At 34.2% G+C, this 26,219-nt stretch overlaps 1 protein-coding gene and 1 long non-coding RNA gene across 3 annotated transcripts in view; both read right to left on the bottom strand.

Annotated features, from left to right (window-relative positions):
* Positions 1 to 11,811, bottom strand: part of LOC143244008 (disks large homolog 1-like) — a 35,996-nt gene extending 24,185 nt beyond the window's left edge. The window contains exons 1-5 of the mRNA XM_076487947.1: positions 11,559 to 11,811; positions 10,292 to 10,394; positions 9,958 to 10,164; positions 9,161 to 9,332; positions 8,673 to 8,757 (exon numbers count right to left, since the gene is read on the bottom strand). Coding sequence (XP_076344062.1) covers positions 8,673 to 8,757; positions 9,161 to 9,332; positions 9,958 to 10,125 — 425 coding nt within the window. The 5' untranslated portion in view covers positions 10,126 to 10,164; positions 10,292 to 10,394; positions 11,559 to 11,811. The remainder of the gene's footprint in view (positions 1 to 8,672; positions 8,758 to 9,160; positions 9,333 to 9,957; positions 10,165 to 10,291; positions 10,395 to 11,558) is intronic.
* Positions 11,812 to 12,804: 993 nt separating this feature from the next.
* LOC143244009 (uncharacterized) overlaps positions 12,805 to 26,219 on the bottom strand; it is a 58,524-nt gene continuing 45,109 nt past the window's right edge. For both annotated transcript variants that reach the window (XR_013024865.1, XR_013024866.1), the window contains 2 exons: positions 13,435 to 13,473; positions 12,805 to 12,917 (listed from right to left, as the gene is read on the bottom strand). This is a non-coding gene — a long non-coding RNA (uncharacterized LOC143244009). The remainder of the gene's footprint in view (positions 12,918 to 13,434; positions 13,474 to 26,219) is intronic.

Below are 26,219 nucleotides of genomic sequence, written 5' to 3'. Positions count from 1 at the left end.
AAGCATATCTATGAAGCAAGACTACACGATACACCTATAAATAGTGCAGCAAAACACCTCATCTCAACACTGGGCATAAAATGAACTTGTGACATGTTACAGTTTTACTTTTTCTGTATTTTATATCTATGCATAGAGGACATATTGGGCAAAGCCAATCAACCAACACCTAGCGCCATCTGGAATTGTACATTAGAACCTGGTAGGAAGAATCTTAACATCACAAACAACTAACATGTTCACATGTCATACAGTGTGGATTTAAGACTAGGCATACTTAGTTGGACAACACTCATCACAGAGTGGGATCCAAATACGTGATAAAGGTTCTGTAAAGGAAAAGAAAAAAGTTCAGAGTAATTACCACCACAGAAAAACAGTTACAGCACTAATAATGTCCACTATGATGGAAATGTAAAGCCAGGAACATAGTAAGGTGATGGATCCAATGGGAAGAAAACATGAAAAGGTGAGATTCATTAAGAAAAGCAGAAGAAAATGTGAGGTGAATGAACTGGCAAATTCAATCCAGAAGGAAGATAGAAAAAAGTTATGGGAAAGACTAAGATTTTGTAGATAAAAAAAAATAGATTTGAGACCATGGAAGGGAGCAATACGTGTCATGTAGCCTCAGAGAGAACTGACATGATTAAGGTATGACTGGGATATTCTCAAAGAGCATGGGAGGGACACAGGAAATAAAATATAAATACAGAATATAACACATGAAAATGACAAATCCAACCAAGTAGGAAAAAGGTATGGCTAAGTCTTCAAAATGATACATGACTAACCAGCATATTCAGGAGAGGAGAGCTGTCCAAGTCCGAAACTAAAATATTACTAAAAACATTGTCAAGACAATCATCAATGTGTTTTGATTGTGGCACGGCAGTGGTCAATTCCCCATGGACCAAAGCTGTCACTTCACTAGTTGAGAATTGTGGTGTTAACCCATTAGACATGGCCAGAAATACCACTGCTGAGGTAAGAGTAGTTATAGTCATGAACACACAAGACTGGGGGAGCACAACTCTCGAAATTGAAACAAGAGGGCAGATAAAATAAATCTAACTCTCCCTAAAACAGATTAAAACATACAATAACCAATTTAAAAACTCACAAAAGTAAAAAAAAAATGTGTGGATAAGCTAACAAAACCATTAGTAAAAACACTTCTAATCAGTAATTCTACCACTTGAGAAGTGATTAACATTCGTATGATTAGAGAGGGCCCTAGTTATGATAGAGAAAAACTGCTTCTGGTCATTGTTATTTGTGAGTTAATATGCAATAATACATGAATGTAACAAGGTTAGCAAGAGATAGTTTGTTTTGATAGAGAAAAACACAAGTTGAAAAAAATTTTATGATAAAAGATAAGATATCATATTGTTAACGATACAAACTATGGTTTACAACATATGCTTAAATCACAGTTAACAGTAAAAGCAATGGGTTTACAGCATATGCTTAAATTACTGTTAACAAGAGAAACACAGATAACATAAAGGAGTTGTCTTATTTGTATAAATAACTTAAAATAATCATTTGACATTAAGTTACAATAATGTGTCAAAACAAATGAAAAACCATATTAATAAACTTTATCAGCAACTTCTAACTCACTGGTTATCAGAGTACACTTTAAGGAAGCAAAGTCTTGAAACTATAGGAATTTTCTTAAGCATGTATCAGGTTCCTAAAACTATACAGTAATAGGTTTTCTTTGCTAGTGCTATTTCATAACAAACAATTAACACTACATGAAAATGTAAATTACCTTTTATTCATTAAATAACCATTGTTGCAATATCAGTCTGTTCAATCTCTTTTCTATTATTGATACAGTCACCAGGCAGAAAAAAAAGTTACATTTTCTTGGACCCCAGTTTTCCTTAATTGGTGTCTTTATATGTTTAAAACAATATTACCGAAACTTATTGTCTGGATATGTTTTATTTTGACCAACTGGTTTTGTCAAATTACATACTTTTTTAATAGTTTCTAAAAGTGATCACAAACTTGGGAGATCTGCATTATATTTCCAGCTGTCTCAACTTGTTTACTTTCCACAATGTAGAGCATACTGGCTAGGTAGCGTCTTATTTAAAAATACGAGTAGTTAGGTCTCTTCTAATAGTTAGAAGTTGGAGGGTTTGGCTAGTTGAAATATGTAAGGTCAAAACAATCAAATGGACATCACATGGTGTTTTAAAATGAAATTCACACATTATTTAATATAAAGATACTGATGAAGTACAAGTACATTAATCAGAATAAACTAATGAAGTTTATTACATAAAAATAACAAAAGTTACAATGATTAACTAATGTGTTTTAGATATTACAGTCTAATCAAAACAAGATTAAAATAATCTATGCAAAAATTGAAACACTGAGTAAATGCTGACAGGCAGATCAATAAGGAAGACATACAGAAAAGCACTTGGTTTTATTTTTTTTCAGGTGTGGTTTTACAGACAAGGTTGTCAACACACAGTGATAGAAAATGGAAAACAAAATCTCAAACAAGAAGCAAAAATGCTCTATAGTACAGTAAATCACAATGAGGAGTAGTTCCTGGAAAATTGTTCTATACATAAACAAATAAAAGTGTGAACTGGGCATGGTTTTAGTAGTTAGTGTGTGAAGCTAAGCATTTGTGGTTCATGTCCCATTGTCACAATCAAACAGGCTTCAAACTTTAGGAGCCATGAATATACTAAAAGAGTGATGATACATTTCCACTGTTCGGTTAAAGAAATTGATAAAAATTTGACAGTCAGTATTGTTGACTACCAATCTTTCCTCTTGTTTGCCAAATCAAAATTATCAGTGGTTACAAACAGATAGCTCTCACGTAGGTTTACACAGGAGTACAAGATAGAAATATCATGGCAAAAACCAACACAGTCATTATCACAACTGCCCCAAGAAGTGATCAAGACAATCCTGAATGGTTCCAACTTTAGAGATTACCCTCCTGGGGCCAAGTTTCCAATACTATTCTCATGATAAGTTTCAGAACAAAAACAAATTCAGCTTTTGTTTGTATACTACTAAGTTCATTGTTCAATGGAGAGAAATGTAACAGCAGAAATATTTTCACAATTACAAAACTAGAACTCAAACTCAAGATTAGTTGTTTAAATTTCTAATCCAATAACTTTGTTCACGTGAAAATGAAGTGCTTTTTCCAACTCATTAATAGTGCAATACATAATTTAATTTTTTTGTTTATCTTTCTTTTCTGTTGCAACTCACAAAGATCTCATGTTTTAAAGAAGAAATCAAGTTATTATATTAAGACTTTGAGTTACTTCAATAATAAGATTTTGTTTTGAGATTGTGGAAACACAAAGCTGACTTATAATTGAGAATTGAGTGATTATACTGCATTTTTCTTTTCATCAAGACCTTTAATAAAAACCTAACTTACTATTTTTTGTCAGCACATATTTTTCTTATTGTTTTTTAGTAAAAACTGTTTTAAAGTTACTTGAAGAGCAAGAACAAAATGACAATAAAATTGCAATTCAGTTTTTTGATCTGAACAACACTTTTGTGAAAGTTGGCTAAAAAGCCAAATCAGAGCCCTTAATATTTGGGTATAGCCATCATTATATTTTAATTATTTGCCAGAGGAGAGGAAGCCAGCTGACAGCATCCATCACTACAAAAGCTTTGTTTGGCTCTTTGAAACAAATTACATAATTGATTGTTATTTCAGTAAAGTGCTATTATCTGAACACATCTCAAACCTTGGATCACTTGATACCCAGCTAACTAACTACTATGTCACTCAAAGATCCCAAAAGACACAGAAATAAGTTAATTAAGACTGGTAAGCTTTTCAAACCTCCAGTAAGCAACTAGTTTGGTTTGGTTTGTTTTGAATTTCACTCAAAGCTATACAAAGGTTATCTGCACTAGCCATCCCTAATTGTGCAGTGTAAGACTAGAGGGAAGGCAGCTAGTCATCACCACCCACTGCCAACTATTGTGCTACTCTTTTACCAATGAATAGTGGGATTAACCATCACATTATAATATGATGTTTTGTGTGATGGGGATTTGAACCCGAAACCCTCAGATTACGAGTCAAGTGCCTTAACACCTGGCCATGCCAGGGCCCAGTAAGCAACTAATCAACATACTTCAGTTGGATAATTAACACAAACAATTACAGACAGCATTAAAAATTAAAGATGGCAAAATTCATGAGTAAATACAACATGTACCTGCCATACAATCCCAACATGGCCAAGTTTTAACACTGGAAAAAATCATAAAAGTTACAACAAAATCAAAAATTATCTACATTACTGAATGAGACTTGCAAGAAGGTATCTTTGTATCAAATCCCATGCAAGTTGGTTGACATTACACATGAATAGTTTATAAACATTCCAAATTGTGCTTTCCTCAATGAAAAATTGAGCAAAAGACACAAAAATATACCACACAGCCTAAAATTATGGTTTTATTTAGCCTTTTGACCTCCCCTAAAAGGAAGAAAAACAGGGATATCCCAAACATTTTATGTATATGCATGGGACTTATAAAAAGTATCCTTTTGCCAAATTCCATGCAAATTCATATAATTATGGTGGAGAAAGTGTCAAAACCTCCTAAGTTATGCTTTTTTGTAACATCATTTTGGTTACTGCATAATTACTAAAACTGAAAAAATCCACAATATCTTGTCAATATGTAGGACCAGTAGAAAAGTATCTTTGTAGCAAATCCTACATAAATAGGTCAAAATATAATGGAGTAATTTACCAAAAACTCAAAATTATGCTTTTTTTTTGTAAATTTCATTTTGGGGTTGTTTGACCTTTGATCTCATAGAATCCTTAAAAAGGACTAAAAAAAAAGTTAAAAGATGTCTGGGTACATTTAACCAAGCTCCAAGGCAATTTGCATAAAAATGAAGGAATGACCCTCAACTGAAAAGTGTCTGTGAGAAGAAAAAAGAATAGAAAATCAGTATGCCTCTCTGCTGAGATATAAAAAAAACTAATTCAATGAACATTCAAATAACATTACAGGTATAAATAATGGTTGAAAATACTGATATTTCAGAAGCTTGTTCCACAAGTAGTTTGGTCTTATGTGTTTGTAGAAATGACTACAGGCCACCCCCAATCCTCCATCCAGTCTATTCTGTTGATATATAATCCCACTACCAAAAAATATCAGAATTTGAAATAACCACAATATTATTATCCTCATTAAAAGAAACTATCAAATTTCATAGTTTTTCAAACATACATGTATAGTTAGTTTAAATTGTTTCAATCAGTTGTATTCTGCAGTAGTATCAAAAGAATCAAACTTTTTCAGCATGGTTTTCACAACAGCAATTTTATTTCAAGACTAAATAATATTAAACATTGTTTGTTTGGTATAAAATTCAGTGCCTATAATTTAAAATCAGTTCATAGAGGCAGTTAATTTCTTAATATTTATGAAAATATATTTTTCTGCCCTTGTTACATCTGGTCATAATCAGATAGCTGGATTGCAGTTTGAGTACTTCAAGCCAGCTTTTATGATTAAATTCAACGTGGTCTGTGAATAATTGAGTTTTTATGAAATAATGTAGACTACAAAGACAGTTGATAAATATGTATAAGAGAAGGATTTTTTTCTTACAGTTTTTCAACATTTCATTCACAATTTTGGAAATTAGTTACAAGTGTTTCAGTCAGAGGATAATGGTAATGAATAAGCATAACTGAACTATTAAATGATCCCTGGTAGATCAGCAGTAAGATTATGGACTTGTCAGCAGTAAGATTATGGACTTGTGATACTAAAGTCTGGGGCTTAAACCCTGCTGTGAACAGAACACAGATAGCTCATTATGTAGCTTTGCATTAAAACAAAATAAGTTATGACATCATTTTCAAGTTTATGAGCAGTTGTTACAATGTCAAACACATTGCAGGCAATAAATTTTCAAACAACATTTATAAAAATGTTGAGACAACCACCATATGTAATCTTTATTTCTTTAAAAGAGGGCCAAAAGCCACCTGAAGGGACCACCTGTTTTAACCATTGACATCACTATACAGTAGGATGTTGTCCATCAGTTAGGAGATACTAAAATGTCATCACATAAGAGATGTTGCAATTTGTATTGTCATAATATCAGTAAAATGTGCACACATCATGAATCTTGAGAAGAATTATGCACTGTGTAAACTATAACACAGGATTACATGTGAACTTCATTTTTATTTACTCTTGAAAAAACACTTTTGGGAACCCTTAGGAAGTAAATCTAGTATGTACACAAAATTTCAATCACTAATGATACTGATGTTACAGTACTTTATACCTGAGTACAACAACAAAAACATTAGCAGATGCCACAATTTTGGCATAAACTATAACACAATCTAAAACAGGCTATTCTAGAAACAACAACTTCCAAAACAGTTGGTTTGGTGGTGTAGCAGTTGAAAGCAAATGGAGTTTTTTTTTTCATCAAAGAAGTGTTACATTTTTATATTCCAATTAAATATTCAGCTGTTGTACTCTTTGATCTAAAAGTGCTTTACATTATATTATAGCAGGAAACTGTTAAACTAAAAAGTTTTGTTAAAATGACTCCCCAAAAGTTTATTTTATGATTTTAGTTCTGCTTGTTACTCATCACGTGTTTCTTCTGGACAATGATTAACATTGCATATAACTAATAGCATGTTGTTTTTTTGTTTTTTTAATAGGGCATTGGCTTCTTTATTTCCTACAAAATGCATATTAATATGGTATTCACCATAACAGAGGCAATTTGTTCTGTATATAATAAAACTATGATTTCCATCTAATTTATTTCCTTCAAATCCTTATTGGGGTAGATGACAAGCCATATAAATTCTTATGTTATGCTAAGTAATTACATTCTCAGTTCCCCACGTATACAATAGTGAAAAAAAATAAATATTTTGGCCTTAAGAATATAAATTTGTTTGTTTACACTTTTTGCACAAAGATACATTTTATTACTATTGTAACTCAACTATTACACTAGTTAGAGCAGTACCACAATTTATTTGAGAATAATATGCAAAATATAATTGTAGAAAATACAGTTCCAAAAATGTTTTCAAAATCTTAAAACAAGTTTCCATTGTTCCCTCCCCAAACACTTGGAGAAATATATCCTATTTCAAAAAAATAACTTTCTTTTGCAAAAAATAAATATAAAATGAATTCATAAACTTATTCTCAAAATATACCTTAAGGAATATCTTATTATAATTACTGATATAGCCTAAAATTAAAATTAAATACAATAGCCAAAACAAGTATTGTTACAAATTTCAAGATTATAATAATCTCGGTGAATTAGAAAACAGTGAAAATTCGTGATTCTCAAAATTATCAAAGTGCTAAATTTTGTCTTGCATTACCACTAACACAATAGTGACTCCTACTTCAAGACCCCCTTTTTTCTGGATCCTCTCGTAAGAGATCCAGTTACTTAATTTTGAATGAAATTTGTACTGAGTATTACATTAAATGGCCATTAGGTATTAATGGTATCAGGAAGCATGACTAGTACTACTCCAAATCAGCCATCACTTTGGAGACCATTTCAGAGAAATGTTCTGCATTAAAACCAACAATATTGAAAAACATGTTTGTTTTGTTAGACATTCTGTTCTTGGTGCAAATGATCAAAGGTAATCTTCCAGATGAACATTAGAGTTGCTGAATAATAATTCACTTCGCAGTTAAATGAACAGATCCTAGATGTCTTAATTAACAACCTCCCTTTGTTTCTAACTTTTGTTCCTATATGCTTGTATAAACATTCTAATATTTATTTTTGATCCTGTATAAACAGATTTATAAATTGTCCTAACACTGTTCTTCCAGCCATTCTTCTTGCCTCCTGCCTTTCTATGTTTCCTTTCAATCTCAACTATCAACTGTGCTTGATTTCAACATTCATGAATGTCTCTGCCTTCTTTCATTTAATGTTGCTCCTTCAGTCCACCTTCTAGGCTCCATGAATATTTTTGTATTATCAGAGCTTAAAGCTAAAAGTATCACTTAAGTGTCGTATGCAGAGAAGACTTTGCCAAGTCCATTTTTACAAGCACATATTAGTGTAAAATGACCTACTTGCCTGTCAACATGATTGTAAATAAAAATGTTAATTTTTGAATAGACACAATAATTATTAACACATACATACTTCTATTAATTTGCCTATTTTTCATTTAGTGTGATTTTATCAAATCATAACTTTCTACTGGTGGGTAATTAATGTTTAAGATTATTCATCTAAAGTTATAAAATAGCTGCTAGAGATAGAGGGCACTCTCTCTCTTCATAAAACAAAGAAAAATATTTATAAACAAATTTATAAGATTGACCTTAGTGCGAGAATTAATAAGAAAAATAAAATAGTTTATTTACTTTATGCCATGATTTCTAAATGCCCCCCAGCAGCACAGCATTATGTCTATGGACTTACAATACTAGAAACCAGGTGTCAATAATCTTGAAAAGCAGAGCACAAATAGACTATTGTGTAGCTTTGTGCTTAACAAACAAACAAATAAACAGTTAATATGTTAATTTTCTCAAAATTCAAAATACTACTTTGTAAACACACAACAAAAGATATACAGCACTGCTACCTTGTCATGTTTTCATCTGCTATGACCCTCGAAGGGCACATATTGGTTGGAGGCCCCTGTTGGTGTTCTGTGATCGAGACATTTGCTGAAATAAAAACTTGGTTATTTGAAATACTTACAAAAAATGTACATCTAAGTTGATGTTTTACAGTCTTTTAAAGTATGCCATAAATTTGGAGAAAACATTCACTCTCCTGATATGTTCATAAAGTACTATAATAACAACAAAGTGCCATGTTCAAATTAGTTACCTTTATCATGTTAGATAACTAACATTACATAGGAATAAATTATAGAACATAATGTAATAATTATGGTTAATAATTAAGACTAATGACAGTTGATGTTTCACACAGCACAAACGTGAATGTTTTACACCCAGAGAAAATAACAGTATGAATATAACTGAAGGCAATATGTCAAATAACTGCTTCATTTTTCATAAAAATACTACAGAAATGTTTGGATAATTCTAAGGTCTTACTTACAAGAAGGTGAAGTAAGTGCACACAGAGTGTATTCTTGACAAGGTTCTGAAACAGTTAAAGGGGGGGCAATATAACATGATCTAGCTATGGTCAGAACTACTTTGTCTGCTGTAGCCTTCAATGTTGCAACAGCTTCTTCATGAGTGATGTTCTCCAAGTTTTTTTCGCCAACCTTACAGAAACAGAGAGGAATTCCCAAACAATTGTATCTGTGTGTCATAGGAAGTACAAAATGAAAAATAAACACTATAGGCTTTAGATATTACTGGCTTTGAAGTGTATACGTCCACCCACTATTTTAAGAGTAATACAGTTATTCCTAATTCCACCTGCACAGTTACTTGTCTTGAACAGTAATTTTGGAAGGTTTGAATTTTGCAAGTTCATCTCCATGTTGTGTAACTCTACATAACACTCACTATCTTATGTAGCTGTCAAATTCTACATGATAAATAATTAGATTTCAAAAACCACTGACTGCTTTCAATAAATTTCAAATTATTCATATAAATATACCATCAAAAATATATATTAAAATTCACACAAACAAGGCAACCACTGAGCTTTAATTAAACATTAACCATCACATTTATACTTGCTACATCAACTAAATGTAACAGAATTGTGCCAGGGTAAATGCGAAACTCAAGCCTCCATACAAAGAACTACAAACGTACAACCAAGTCAACTACATTTCAACCATCTGGTTTGTTTCAACCATTTCAGTCGAATAATATAGTCCCTGATGACACTGGAAGAGTACAAAACACATCCAGTTTCAATGGCAAAGAACTTACAGCAATCAATTTATCTCCTATTTGGAGAATTCCTTGAGAGAAGGCTGTACCTCCTTCCATGACTTTAGTGATGAAAATGCCATTATCTCCTGGAATGTGCTCATTTCCTATTCCTCCTGCAATACTGAACCCCAGGCTATTGTTCCCTTTCACCAACTCCACTTTCATGACATGACGGTGGTTATGATGATGCCTTCGTTTCACAAACTTTGAAGAAAAAATCATCAATGTAAAAACAGAAATGTGTTAATATGTTTATTCAGGACATATTAGACTGATTGACAAAGTAGAAACAGTATGCATCTAGGAGAAATTATAAAGAAACCTTCCTTACCAAAGACACTACATTTCCTGCTCTCTTCAGAACACCCACAGCAACAGAATGAGGCACATCAAGTAACTCAGTGCCATTTACTTTGATTATAATGTCATTTACCCTTAAAAAAAAGAAAAAAATGCATATCCTTAATATGAATGTAACTGGTTAGTCAACTATGTATACATAAGTGTGTACATGTATGTATATTTACATATAAAGTGTAATATTTATTATGTGAAGGTTTAATATGAATGTAACTAATTAATGAACTATACATGTGTGTGTGTATTCAAGTGCCTATGTATAAAGTGTAATATTTGTTGTGTAATGTGCATTTTGATAAAAAAAAAATCAAAGAGGTACTAGCATCAGCATTGATGGCCAGAAACTAACTGAATATACATCATACGCGAATAAGTTAAAATGGTGAAGAACAGAAAATTAAAGTTAAATGAAATTAGAAAACCGTCCCTTCCAAATTAGCAATTCCTTATTATTCTGGGAATTACATCTAAAACCTCTTCCCAATATATGCTTAAAATTGCTGGTTAGTAAAGATACTGGCAGAAATCAGAAAGGAAAATTTGACACTGAAACACTACAGAAGTTTGTGTACTCTTTACCTATCTAATCTATAGATTTGTTTTGAATCTCATGCAAAACTACACAAGGGATATTTGCACTAGCCATTCCTAATTTAGCAGTGCAAGACTAGAGGGAAGGCCATTGCCAACTCTTGAGCTGCTCTTTTACCAATGAATAGAGGGATTATCCATCACACTATAATGCCCCCATGACTAAAAGGGTGAGCACGTTTGGCATGACAAGGATTTAAATCTGCAACCCTCAGAATACGAGTTGAGCACCCTTTCCCATAGAAGTTTGGGCAAAGGTAAAATGATGAAGTTATATAGGTAATAACCACACTTACCTAATAAATGTTTATCTATGCTCTCTATATATCTATCTATATACATAGATACTCACATGTATTTTGAAATAAAAAAGCACATACACATAAATATGTAAAACTATCTTGATTACATAAAAAATGGCATTTTGCAAATAAAGTACTAGTAGTATTTTTCTAAAACCAAATATGAATAAATCTGTTTTAGTAATTTCTTATTAATATAATCAGTTTATATAAACATATTCAAAAATAAGAACTTATAATTATTTATTAAAACTTAACAGAAAAGTAATATATTTCAACAAATTTTCTGCCAATTTTCAATTTTAAAGAACAAAACTGTTAAAATTAAATTATAAAATAACTTACTTCAATCTTCCATCAGTTCTTGCTCCACCCCCAGGAATAAGTTTAGTGATATAAATATTTGTATCACCTTCAACATGAGGATTATCTGCACCCCCTGCTATACTGAATCCAAGTCCCGATTCTCCCTGTAAAACATCAAATGCTGTAAAGACTTCATATTGTTTGAATATTTTAAAAACCAAGGCTCAGTTGTTTTCTAGATGTGTGTGTTTTCTTATAGCAAAGCCACATTGGGCTATCTACCAAGTCCACTAAATTGAACCCCTAATTTTAGTGTTGTAAATTTGTAGACTTACCACTGTACAAGCGGGGAACGTTTCTAGATGTAAACACACAGTTATCAAAAGAAGTTTGGGCACACATTAAAAGGCTAAAGAATACAAAAATGTGTTAATAATGTTTCCATAAAACTGAGAACCAGAAGTCTACTCTGAAAAACTAAATAAAATTAGTCCTTATGCTATTGCTAACAACACAGCTGAAGTAATAACTTTTTTAATTTGCATGTCCAAGCTCATTGTTGATAGATACATACAATTTAGCTGTCACAAAAGGATAATGCACATTTATTCCTAATCTATTAGTGGCAGGTGAAAATCTCCATTGCAAAATGCTCACCCCTTTTGGCTGTTTGGGAATTACAATGTGAAGAGATACTACCTTAGATAGTGAGGTCAATCCTTTATATGGGAAGGAACCATGGTTTACTTCCATTATCGATTGCAGCTGTTTCATTAATAATGTTTCTCTAGCCTTTCTTTTGTGTCTATTTCTTGTGTCATGTTTAGAATATTAATGTAGTGTTGTTAAAAATTAAATTAGATATTGCAAGTTTCTTAACAAAAAACAATAACCTGTGTGTCAATGAAGTTTATTCATAAAGCTTATTTGTTTTGTGTGCCTTGTTTTGTATTTATTTTGTTAATATACAAGTTAAATTATAATTTAATTAAGTAGAGTAACTTCCTTAAAAACATTCAATACTGACTATGAAGTAAGAGTTAATTAAACTAATGATATTTAAATAAGTACAAACGGAATAAAGTCAGCATTTCTTTATTTCAAAACCTTTAAATAGCAATATATATATAATGTTTCAAAATATATCTGTTATTAACCTTCCTATGAGAAATATTTAATGATTTTCAGAAATTTTTATCAAAACACAAAAAATCCATGACAAACATACACAAAACAACCTATGTGCTTAATTAACTTTAAAATAGTGACAATAAAACGTGTACTCAAGAGATCTGTGATTTATTTCCTATGATATATTTAAAGTACAGAGTCCTTTAAAGATTTACTTGCCCTCTCAAGACATATTTCTTCAAAATCCCAGGCCCCATCACCACTGGCCTGAGAAAGAATCAGAAATATGAAACTGTTATGGTAATCTCTCTAATTTACATAAAACACTTATGTATTTGTAATGTCACAGAAATACTAACAAACGAACAACGAAAAAGACATTTCACTACGTGTTTCCATCTGTTAATATATAAATGTTAGAAACAATGCAAGGTGAGTAATGTTAACATTTTAAAGTACTACACTTTACAGTTTTTATTTTCCATAACATATTTTACAATTTACTAGTGTGTACGGTTTCTCTACAGATCAAGTTGGACAGATATAAGTTTACGAAGTAAATTATTCTGGCAGTTATAAACAAATTGTCATTTAAAAAAATTATTATACATGAAGAAATAATTTTTTTAAAGGGATCCTAAGGTTACTAAAGCTCAAAATCCTTTTAGATGCCATTATTATAAGTGTTTGTAACTGGAAGAAATTTGATAAACATGACCTAAATTACTCTTCTAAGTTTCTCTTACATCTCTTGCAACAATGATTCATAAGAAATTTTACTTACATCTCTGTCATTACCTCCACCGAGTAGAGGTGTGCAAGCCTACAAAAAAAAAAAACAACGTATATAGTTTGTGTACAATGCCTTATTCACACTTAACACTGTTAATTTTTCAATTTCATAAGCTTAATCTAATTATAATATGATTTTCTGTTGTTGACCCGGTCAGTTAATGTGTCTTTCAATTTACACATAAATCAATATTAATCAGAAGTGGAACGACAGTATAAATGGTAAAATTCTTGTATTCTGAATTTAACTAAATCATTTCCATTTCTGTGAGCCCATTTTAAATAAGGAAAATATATGCATCACTACTTATTTGGAACTATTTACATAAGTACCAAAGTAAATACATATATTTTGCTAATAGAAAACATGCAACTCAACTTCCCTTTTAGCATTAATGTAATTTGTCTCAGGTAAGTAATGATGCATATATTTCGTTTATCTTTTACAATATCACGAAAATGGAAATTAGGTTTTGAACATAAAATCTTACGGTGATGATGACATCACACGTCTGACAAATTTTGGAAAGGCTCTGGTAGTATAAAATTTAGTACTACACCATTGTTGTATATCACGTAAATAATAAGCCTCTTAAAAATCGTACGGTTCAAATACACAGTGCAGTTGTAAAATATATATTTATAAATGGTGTAGTTCCTATAAAGTAGCAGGAGCTGCCTGGAAGGGTCACCTGTTTTAACCATTTGCATCGCAATACAATAGTGTGTTGTTAGTCAGTCAGATGATAATAAAACGAAGTCATATTTCAGAAATTAAAAATACGTGTCTACAGAATAAGTTAATCATTTTAAAGCCTGAAATTAATAGTTTTCGATAATTAAACTTTCAGAATGCCAGGGACACTTAACGTTGTAATTGGTACTGTTATAACGTCAGTAAAATGTGCGCATGCTATGAATCACGAAAGGAATTATACACTCTACTGTCTAATACACAGTATGATATATGACATTCAAAGGCAAGAAATAAAAATAATTGTTACTCTTAACTTCGGTTTTCTTTATTCTTGAAATAGAACATTTTCGGAGACCCTGCGCAAGTACTTGTGTGTCTTAATAGCCACGTGACATGGGATAAATAAAAAACTTTTCAGTATTTTAACGCTCTAACCACATGCTATTGAGCTAGAACAGTTACACAGTAGCTGATATCAGGAGTGGCATAGCGTATATAACAGCCCGAGTGTTCTTTGACATTCTGAAAGTTTTGCTATGAATTACTCTTAATTTCGAGCTTAGTATGAATTATTTATTGTTTAGATTTGGTTTGTTTTTAAATTTCGAGCAAAGCTACACGAGGGCTATCTGCGCTAGCCGTCCTTAATTTAGCAGTGTAAGACTAGAGGGAAGGCAGCTATTCATAAACACCCACCACCAACTCTTGGGCAACTCTTTTACCAACAAATAATGGTATCGACGGTAACATTATAACGTCCCCACGGCTGAAAGGGCGAGCATGTTTGGTGCGACGGGGATTCGAACCCACAACCCTCACATTACGAGTCGAGTAACTTAACCACCTGGCCATGCCGGACCCATTATTGTACAAATATATATCTTTAGTTTTTGAAGTGTCTAGTTTCAGTTACAATTACCAGTGCTGGAACGTTGCTCCGGTCACAGTACACTTCAACTACCCGTATAATTTCAATTTATTAATCTTTAGGGAAAAAAAGCTTCGTACATGTAATGTAACCATGTGAGTTAATTGTACTACGAATAGATCGCTTTAGATTTAGATTTAGATTTAGACTATATTTTATATGAATTCTGAACAGATACAAATAATAGTAAAAAGTGGATGATATATTATCATCTTAATTATCTTCTTCTTCTTCTTGCTTCTTCATCTAACAAACCAACGCATATCTATCTGTATATCTGTTTCTTATACATTTCCACATTTCTTAACCAATTAGCACAACATTTAACACAGTGACACAGGATGACATGAGAAAGGTCATAAAGGTATGGGGTTGGATCCCCACTTATTTATGTTCATAGAGTTATTGAAAACAGTATATTTTTTCTTTTCAGTACTGGTATATTTCTTTAATTTTATTGCATTTTTATTGTTTATTATGTTAAGAGGGAAAAAGCACAATTTCTTATCCTTTGTTATAAACGAGTTCTTATTTCACCCGTTTAATGGACGGATACCCCATCTAGTATAACATTAGATAATGATAATAAAACTTGTAATCAATGGACCTGGGCCCGGCATGGCCAAGCGTGTTAAGGCGTTCGACTCGTAATTCGAGAGTCGCGGGTTCGAATCCCAGTCGCACCAAACATGCTCGCCCTGTCAGCCGTGGGGGCGTTACAATGTGACGGTCAATCCCACTATTCGTTGGTAAAAGAGTAGCCCAAGAGTTGGCGGTGGGTGGTGAATTGGTGATGACGAGCTGCCTTCCCTCTAGTCTTACACTGCTAAATTAGGGACGGCTAGCGCAGATAGCCCTCGAGTAGCTTTGCGCGAAATTCAAAAAACAAAACAAACCAATGAACGTGTGTGATTAATTACAAGAGACAGAACGATTAGGCGCTGCACTGTATTGTGACTATAATATCAAACTTTCTCTCACTTTTTCTTAGAAAAATTATTCACAGTTAATTGTATAACAAAAAATAAATGATAATTCTAAAATACGTTAATATTGTGTTTATTAATTTATTTATACATAATTATGGAATATATTGTTAGGCTTAATATATATGAGATTTAACTCACTGAAACCTATATATTATCACTGTTTGTTTGAAGTGAAGCACAAAGCTACGTAATAGGCTATTTTTGCTCTGCTAATAATAAGTATCGAGTCCCTATTTCGAGCATTGTAAATCCTGTAATTATAACACAGAGGTGATTTAAAAGGTTTATTTGATCATGAGAAGTGAAGGAGTATGAGCCACAGCTGCAAACATTATGACAGGAATCCAGGGCTTGATTAAGGGCCCTAGTTGTTCCTGGTTTCTGGATTAAATTTAGTGCATGTCCTTCTTTTCATGAGAAAATTTTCCTAATTTTGATGCGTTTTTATTGGAGCAGACTGAATAATGAGGAATCCTTGTTCCCTACCACCCTACTTATTCCACAATTGTTTTTCGATGTGTTTAATGTTCCAGGATCGTATAATCAGTTTCTATTTATATAAATCCATTTTATACTCAAAGTATCTCAACACCTAAACACTATATAGATAACTGTTCAATGTTACCACACAACTGTGTTCAAAGATATATGTAATACAACATTATAAATGCAGCGGCATAGCCTCGTAGTATAAAAGCCTAAGCTCGCGCAAAAACTGCACGACGGTTATCTGCGCTAGCCGTCCCTAATTTAGCAATGCAAGATTAGAGGGAAAGCAGCTAGTCTTTATTATGCACCGACATTTCTTGGGCTACTATTTTACTAACGAAATAGTGGGGTTGACCATCACGTTATCACTTTCCCACGGCAGAAAGGGTGAGCATGTTTGGTGGAACAGGAATTCGAACTCGTGACCTATAGACTGTGGGTCGAGATCCCTAGCTACCTGATAAAACAATAAGTATTTGACTAACACGTGCATGCTCACAGTATGAGTGTTAGATATTTTTAAACTTTTAATTCATTTAATAACAGCTCATAACCTTACAACTTTTTCGTTCGGATCTACAGTAGATGTAAAGAGTAAGTATGCAGTTTAATGGTTTGATTAAATGTCTTACAGAGCACGTGTATTGAGACTTAACAAGTCAGTTGCTCCAATTTATTATACAAATGATATAACACACAAACCATTTGTATGTTATATTGGTTTATAGTTAGTACTTTTGGTTTAGTTGTAGATGGATCTGTAATAACGAACTCGGCAATAAGCAATAAGAATAATTCTCATATTCAACTAAGAAGTGGTGATGAGTGGTTCAATAGATGGCGCTGTGTACTGTTAGCTAATTGCCTTACTTCCTTATAATCTATCAGATACAAATTGTTCGTTTGTTCAAAATTAAGTAAAAAACCATACGATGTGCTGTCTGTACTCTGCCCACCACAGACATCGAAACCAGGTTTTTAACGGTAAATCCGCGGACATACCACTGTGCCATTGAAGAGCGGAGATAAAATTAAGGAACGACCAGCGCAAATAGCCCTTGTGTAGCTTTATCCGAAATAATCTTTAAAATAAATAAGTCTAATCAGCAAGCCCTCATCGTGAGTTACTGAAATATGAAACGTCCATCATGCTAAGACTTCACTTGCACCATTGCTAAAACTCATGTTGTTAATACATCAGTTGTCATGTCTTTGATTACATTTGGTGCTCTTCATGTGTCACCTCGTGAATAAGCAAGCGACAAGTTTGTATATGTCGCTTGTGCACGCGTTGATTACCAACGCTTAAAGAACTTGATAAGATTGAAAATTATACTGAAAAAATATTATTAAAATACGTGTCCCTAGTGCAAAAGCTGTAACAAACATGCTAAGTTATAATAGAAAGTCACTTAAACAATATTATACATATGTAATGGCTTAAACTGGTGCCACGTAGCCTGTGGGGATAAAGGTATTGCACACCACCCCCACCCCCACTTTTCAGTTAATACTTCTAATAAAAAAAAAACTAATTAAGCTAATTTTGAACATGAAAAACACCACTAAACTGAAGCCTTACGATAACTTGAATAGTAAATTAACAGTAACAACGTATCGATTAAAAATGTATTAAACGCTATCACTGTCACTGTATCATGGTAACTGTTGATTCACAGAAATCATCTGTATGTGGAAGTTTATGTTTTACTTGATATATTATCAGATACATGTACAGCTTAGTTTGTGAACACGACACCAGAAATATATATCAAAAGCTCTCCACCACCATCACCCAACTTTCAAACGCTGATTCAAAATCTAAAGAAGGAATATTCAACCTTATAATGCAGCCACAACCGAAAGTACAAGGATTGGATGGAGGAAGAGGTTTTTATGCCCCTGACCCTCCTGCGTATAAAAATTTCCAACATACCCAATTACCCATAAAGAAGAAGAGAAGCGAAAATACAAATCGTGTTCTACGAGTCAAGAACTCGATTGGTTGGCCACTAGACCAATATACCAATAGACCTGCGTATAAAAATTTCCAACATACCCAATTACCCATAAAGAAGAAGAGAAGCGAAAATACAAATCGTGTTCTACGAGTCAAGAACTCGATTGGTTGGCCACTAGACCAATATACCAATAGACCTGCGTATAAAAATTTCCAATATACCCAATTACCCATAAAGAAGAAGAGAAGCGAAAATACAAATCGTGTTCTACGAGTCAAGAACTCGATTGGTTGGCCACTAGACCAATATACCAATAGACCTGCGTATAAAAATTTCCAACATACCCAATGACCCATAAAGAAGAAGAGAAGCGAAAATACAAATCGTGTTCTACGAGTCAAGAACTCGATTGGTTGGCCACTAGACCAATATACCAATAGACCTGCGTATAAAATTTCCAATATACCCAATTACCCATAAAGAAGAAGAGAAGCGGAAATACAAATCGTGTTCTACGAGTCAAGAACTCGATTGGTTGGCCACTAGACCAATATACCAATAGACCTGCGTATAAAAATTTCCAATATACCCAATTACCCATAAAGAAGAAGAGAAGCGAAAATACAAATCGTGTTCTACGAGTCAAGAACTCGATTGGTTGGCCACTAGACCAATATACCAATAGACCTGCGTATAAAAATTTCCAATATACCCAATTACCCATAAAGAAGAAGAGAAGCGGAAATACAAATCGTGTTCTACGAGTCAAGAACTCGATTGGTTGGCCACTAGACCAATATACCAATAAACCTGCGTATAAAAATTTCCAATATACCCAATTACCCATAAAGAAGAAGAGAAGCGAAAATACAAATCGTGTTCTACGAGTCAAGAACTCGATTGGTTGGCCACTAGACCAATATACCAATAGACCTGCGTATAAAAATTTCCAACATACCCAATGACCCATAAAGAAGAAGAGAAGAGAAAATACAAATCGTGTTCTACAAGTCAAGAACTCGATTGGTTGGCCACTAGACCTCACTCAGATATAATAGCCAATATAAAAAGAAGTTAACAACCAAAATATCAGCGTGGTCATTCGTTAAAACTGTTTCATATTAAAAAATACGAACAGCTATTTCAGCCAATGAGTTTCGGTTTGTTGTTTGTCATATCCTTTCAAAGTATAAGACTGGTTAACGGCAAGTTTCACGTTATGTTCTATACATATTTGTAGTTTCATGACAATAACAGAAACAAATGTAGCATTTCCTTTTCAAGTTAACTAAACGCATCAAACACAAAGCTTTGCATGCAGAAATGCGGTACTTCCTATTCAGATCAGGTCAAGTAAAGGGCTTAATACAGTAGTATTTTATTGGCTTTACACTGAAACACTTAAAAGCCCTAGAGGCTCATTGAGTTGTCCTGAAAAAGGAATAAAAGGATTTTCATTTCATACCTCCTCGAGTTCCTCCTGGACTAAAGACACTAAAAGATATGAGCACCTTTTCGTACAAATTCCCATTTTTCCGTCTGAAGGTACGGCTGCTATTCTAGTTAGTTTAGTCCCTTGCTGGAAGTCGACTCTCTTACCTGAATATTTCTTTCCACGTAATCCCTTCTTTGTTAAAAGTTTTTATCATTTTGTTCCGTTGTCACATGACTAAGAACTACCCATGTAATCTTCCAGTTACATCACTTACAACAGTTTAAAACAGAACAACTATACGAGGGCTGTTCAAAAAATACGCGGACTGTTTGAATTGCGCGGCTCCAGTTGGTTCCAGGGGAATCCGCTTGGTGTCGCTAGGTTTGCACAGATCAGCTGATTACGACGCCATTTCCCGATTGCAGATATCTTCATTTGTGTATTAGCTACGCGGTTTTAAGTGAAGTGCGATTTTTTCGTTTGGCGGATTTCAGAATGAATGACCTGAAGGAGCAACGACTTCTGAAATTTTGTGGTAAACTTAAAAAATATGCGACTGAAACTTTTGCTATGCTTAACACGGCTTACGGTGATGTTGCTATGAAGCGTACGGCATGTTTCAAGTGTCATGAACGTTTTAAGGATGGTCGACAGTCCATTGAAGATGATGAGCGTCCTGGTGCGGGCAAATCGACGTCTGACTGTCAGGGAGCTTGCTGAAGAGTGTGGGATATCAGTTGGATCTTGTTACGAGATTTTGACCGAAAAATTGAAGATGCACCGCGTTGGTGCGAAATTCAGCCCTCAGAACTCGTGAGTTTTTGGCCAAACACTCGATCACTGTTCTTCCGCACCCCCCCTACTCACCTGACCTTGCTCATTGCGATTTTTTCTTGTTCCCCAAACTCAAAAGACCCTTGAAAGGAAGAAGATTTGAGACGATTCCCGAGATTAAGGCAAATGCGACGAAGGAGCTGGAGGACATTACAGAAGAAGCGTACCAGGACTGTTTCAACAAGTGGAAACACCGTTGGGATAAGTGTGTGCGTTGGGGAGGAGAGTACTTTGAAGGGGTCCCAGACCTGTAACTTCTAAATAAAGTACATTTTGTTTTATGACGTCAGTCCGCGTATTTTTTTAACAGACCTCGTAGTTCACAATAACAATACATTAGCAGTACATAGTGCTATCAGTAAACATACAGAACAACTATAGTGCACAATAAAAATACATTACCAGTACACAGTGTTATCAGAAGATACACAAAACAACTATAACACACAATAATAAAACAATAGGCTCGGAATGGCCAGGTGGTTAAGGCACTCGACTCGTAATCTGAGGGTCGTGGGTTCGAATTCCCGTCACACCAAACAAGAGTTGGCGGTGGGTGGTGATGACTAGCTGCCTTCCCTCTAGTCTTACACTGCTAAATTAGGGATGACTAGCGTAGATAGCTCTCGTTTCGCTTTGCGCGAAATTCAAAACAAAACAGTACGGGTGCAGACTTCCATGGAACGCTCGTGTCGTGTAAATACGTCTCGAAACAAACCACAAAGTTATAATTTGTATTTATCATCCCAGTTCACTTCTTTCCCGAGTCAGTTAAAGCAAATGAATATCCCCGTAGAGGTTTTAAAGTGGACTCGGGGTTGCTCAGCAATCTTGAAACCGTTTCTTGTGTTCCGTCTAAAATTTCATGATGCGTGACGCCTTTTTCAATTACAGTAGATATTGTGCATCAAGCTATAGTGATCTGTTCTATGATTGCTGTCCACTCAGCACTTTCAGAACAGTAATCGTTGTTCCCATAAAGACATTTCGTCAGCAGAAAACTATGAGAATACATGTTTTCTAGAAAACTATCTAGTCGACCAATGACTAACACAGTGTAAACTGCATATTATAGAGCAGCCAGTGGTCAATTTGCTAACACAGCTAAATCTAAAATGATTGTTCGCTTTGGAATTTCGCGCAAAGCTATTCGAGGGCTATCTGCGTTAGCCGTCCCTAATTTAGCAGAGTAAGACTAGTCATCACTACCCACCGCCAACTTTTGGGCTACCCTTTTACCAACCAATAGTGGGATTGATCGTTACATTATAATGCCCCCACGGCTGAAAGCGCGGGCATGTTTGGAGTGTGACGGGGATTCAAACCCTCAACCCTCGGAGTGCGAGTAGAGGGCTCGAATCACCAGGCCATGCCGGGCCCACTTACATTCATATATACATATATATACTCACACACACATTGTGATTCAAGGTAGTTTTACTTCTAGATGATTATGTATACGAAACCTCGATTCCTTTATTAAACTCTTATTCATTTATTTATCGAATTCTTCTTTATTTTACTGGTTTCGTTGCATCACAGACTACTTACTGCTAAGTATCAGAAACATACCAAAAGCGTAACTAATAAAACAAAAAAAATCACATGTCATCCGCCATCTTGCTGCATAAGGTTAGACTAAAGATATTACAACATGAATGACAGTAAACCAGGAATAAAGTTAGTAAGTTACGAATAACTGCAGTTTTGCATCTACTTATGCGTGAAATCAAAGTATTTATTTATTGAGTTTTTTAAAAAATAAAATGAACAAAAACAGTTATGTTGGTATACGAAACAAAATATTTCTTTTTATATAATACATGCCATAAACACTGTTTACTTTGAATGTTCACGAAAGTGGTTGACAGGTGGAGCTATTTTCTGTAAAGGTAGCAAAATACTTTCTGATAAGAGCATATTCCCGAAAGAGATCCACCTGGAAGGGTTACCTGTTTCAACCACTCGCGCCATTCTATTGTAGTACGTTGTCTGTCAATCAGTCAATAGATACTAAAATCACGTCACATAGTGGGCACTTAACGTTGCAGTTTGTACTGTCATGACGTCAGTAAAAAGTGCACATGCCATGAATCACGAAAACATATGCACTCTTTAGGCCATGACACAGGATGACGTAAGAACTTCAAAAGCAAGAAATAAAAATATTTGTAACTCTTAATTTCGGTTTTATTTACTCTTGAAGGAGAATTTCATCCGCGGACCCTGTACAAGTACATCTAATCAATAGATGTGTGCGTGTTTGTACGAGAAAAACGAAAACAATTTGAAAGATAACCAGAAACCATTAATCTCGTCTACTTTCGTAGATGTTTGCTTTTCTCGCGTGCAGTGCGCGTGCTGAACATTCTTCTACCGAACACTGACGCTGAGAGAGTTTTGGACATTTCGTAACGTCATTATAAACGGCCTTGCAAGAAGAGATTCACAAAATCGATTTATAAAACGAATAAAATGATTGGTTCAGTGCGTGATTCGACGAACAAGTATCGGATGAATAAGAAAAATAGAAGAAGAATAGGCGAAGCTTTTGTTAAATTATTTCAAGAAAGAAACAATGAAAAGCATAAGAACTGGCGCATAAAAACACGTACCGATTACTATCTGAACATTTTGGTTTGCTTAAGCCTAAAACTATACAACAGGCTATCTGCGTTCTGTCCATTAAAAATAATTTATCCCCTCGTTTTGGTACTATAAGTTCGTAAACTGAAACACTAGGAGGTCTTCTGAAAGTATATAAAATTAATAAAATTAAATATTTAAATAAATTTTCAAACTTACATTATGTTTTGTACTTTTAACTGCGTAAGTGAAAGGCTCAGTTTGTTAAATTACTCGTACCTATTTTGACGGTCATCAGAAGTTTGTTTGTAGTATATGCTAATACAAGTGAAATACAATATTTTCTAGCTTGCTTTGATCCAAACAGTTTACTGTAAAACATTGGGGCCCATAAAGTGGACATATTTGTCTGTGTGTTACGATGAAAAACGCAGTGCAGTTTGTTGTAAAATAAAAAGGATGTGGGGGTGGTAAGTATGTCTGCGTGATACGACGAAAAACGTAAAGCTGTTTGCTGTAAAACAATGAGATGTTGATCTGTGTGTCACAATAAAAACCGTAACGATGTTTGCTGTAAAACAATGAGGGTATGTATGTATGTGTCATGATTAAAAGTGTAATGCACCTTGTGATTAAAAAAAAAATATCTCTGTGTGTGTGGTACATGTGTCTGTGTAACTTTCAATCCATACTAGGAACAAGTACTAGCTCTCTGTTCATTCAAGCTATTTGTATAATGCTGAGTAACACACAACACACTAGATAAAGTTGTATGGAAATATTTGGAAACCATGAATTCACAACAGTGTTTTACTCAAGTGTAAAAAAGACAACGACAACAATAAGTCTTTATCAGTTGTCTGTAAAGTAAACCCTCCAAGAAATATACACTATGTTACTGAAACATCAATAATTAGAACAAGACAACGGCCACAGCATTAGTCTATCATCTGTTTATAAAACAACTGCAATACTATTACTTTGAATAGGACAAAGTCTGAATTAATTTACTCTTGTATTTACCATGTAATAATAAATCATTTTACTGTGTGAGAAAAGCCGTTCCAAAACTGATATTTCCAATGGAAGTCGCGTTATTCAATGACCTTCACGGATGTCACGAAAATGTCTATAATGGGCTTGTTTCAAATCTCCAGACGGATCCAAAGCACTCCTAGTAATCCATGAAAAGCTATTATTTATCATTTATCAGATATTTTCACTCATAAGGATCCCATTAAATAGGGAGAAGAAAATATCATGAAAAGATATTCTATTGCCAAAAGACAACAAAGAAAATTAACTGCTTCAAAGTTTCCACTTATATATCATGAGTATTTGTTTGCTTCCCAAACACAAAACCTGTGTTTGTTAGTTTCTTTCGAATTCCGTGCAATGCCACTCGAGAGCTGTTTGCGCTAGCCGTCCCTAATTTAGGTGTGATAAACTAGAAGGGAAGCAACTAATCAGTACCGTCCACCACAAATCGTGGGCAACTCTAACAGAATAATGAGATTAACTGTCACACTACAATGCCTTAAAGCTGAAAGGACGAGCATATTCAGTGATAGGATTAAGTCCGTCACCGGCTGATTGCCAGTCAAATGCCCTGCCCACCAGGCCATGACACCCTCTCCCTTTGTGTATATAGAAACTCAATATTTAATATTATAAGCCCCACAATGAATGCCGAGCAACCAGGAGGAGAAGGAAAAACAGTTGTAAGTTATCTGAATTTTACTAACCGACAAGACCCGGCATGGCCAGGTGGGTTAAGGCACCCGAATCGTAATCTGAGGGTCGCGGGTTCGAATCCCGGTCGCACCAAACATGTTCGCCCTTTCAGCCGTGGGGGCAATATAATGTGTCGGTAAATCCCACTTTCCGCTGGTAAAGAGTATCTCAAGAGCTGGCGGTGGTTAGTGATGACTGGTTGCTTTCCCTCTAGTCTTACACTGCTAAATTAGGGACGGCTGGCGCAGATAGCCCTCGAGTAGCTTTGTGCGAAATTAAAAAACAAACAAATTAACCGACAAAAGCGCATGAAGTGTTGGTGAAAAATACATCACGATTCAATTAAAAACCCTTAATCAAAAATAAGTATTTCTGGATACTGGAGGTTTCGATATTTCAACGTATAATCTCACTTAACGTTGTTATGACAACCTTGCTCGAATACTGTTAAACGCTCGTTACCTATTTCAGCTCACTGAAATTTAGGAATAATAAATGAATAATAATAATAAATAAATAAATAAAGGGATAATACGAGTACAGAAACATAATCCAACTGACGATCAGGGTAAGACCGTTTACTGAAACCGAGTATTTAATCGCGACAAATAATATACATACATTTCACTCGGTAGACAGTTCCGAGTTCGTCAAAATTAACAGACACATTTGTTTGTTTTGTTAGCTGTCAAATGGTAGCTAGTTCGAAACTAAGCGCAAAAGAGCTGTTGTGCTTAGCCCACCACGTGGATCGAAACTCAATTTCTCGTGTTGTACGTTTACAGACGTATCATTGTGGGGCTGTTGAAATTTCACTCAAAGCTACTCGAGGGTTATTTGTGATAGTCGTCCCTAATTTAGAAATTTTAGACACAACGTCAACTCTTGAGCTAACGCTTTCAAACAAATAGTGGGATTGATCGTCACATTATAATGCCCTAGTGGTTGAAACGGCGAGCGAATGTGCTCAGTGACAGGATTCAAACGTACGACTAGGAAATTGCAAATTGAGCGCGCTGGCTATTAGACCACGTCAGGTCTCCAACTGACACAAGAAAATTTTTTGTAGATGTTTTTTATTAGTACTTGGAGCTAACAGCACACGCGAAAAAATAACAACAAAA

Source organism: Tachypleus tridentatus, chromosome 2 (assembly GCF_004210375.1).
Source record: "Tachypleus tridentatus isolate NWPU-2018 chromosome 2, ASM421037v1, whole genome shotgun sequence".
Taxonomy (NCBI): Eukaryota; Metazoa; Arthropoda; class Merostomata; order Xiphosura; family Limulidae; genus Tachypleus; species Tachypleus tridentatus.
This window is presented reverse-complemented; position numbering and strand designations above follow the sequence as displayed.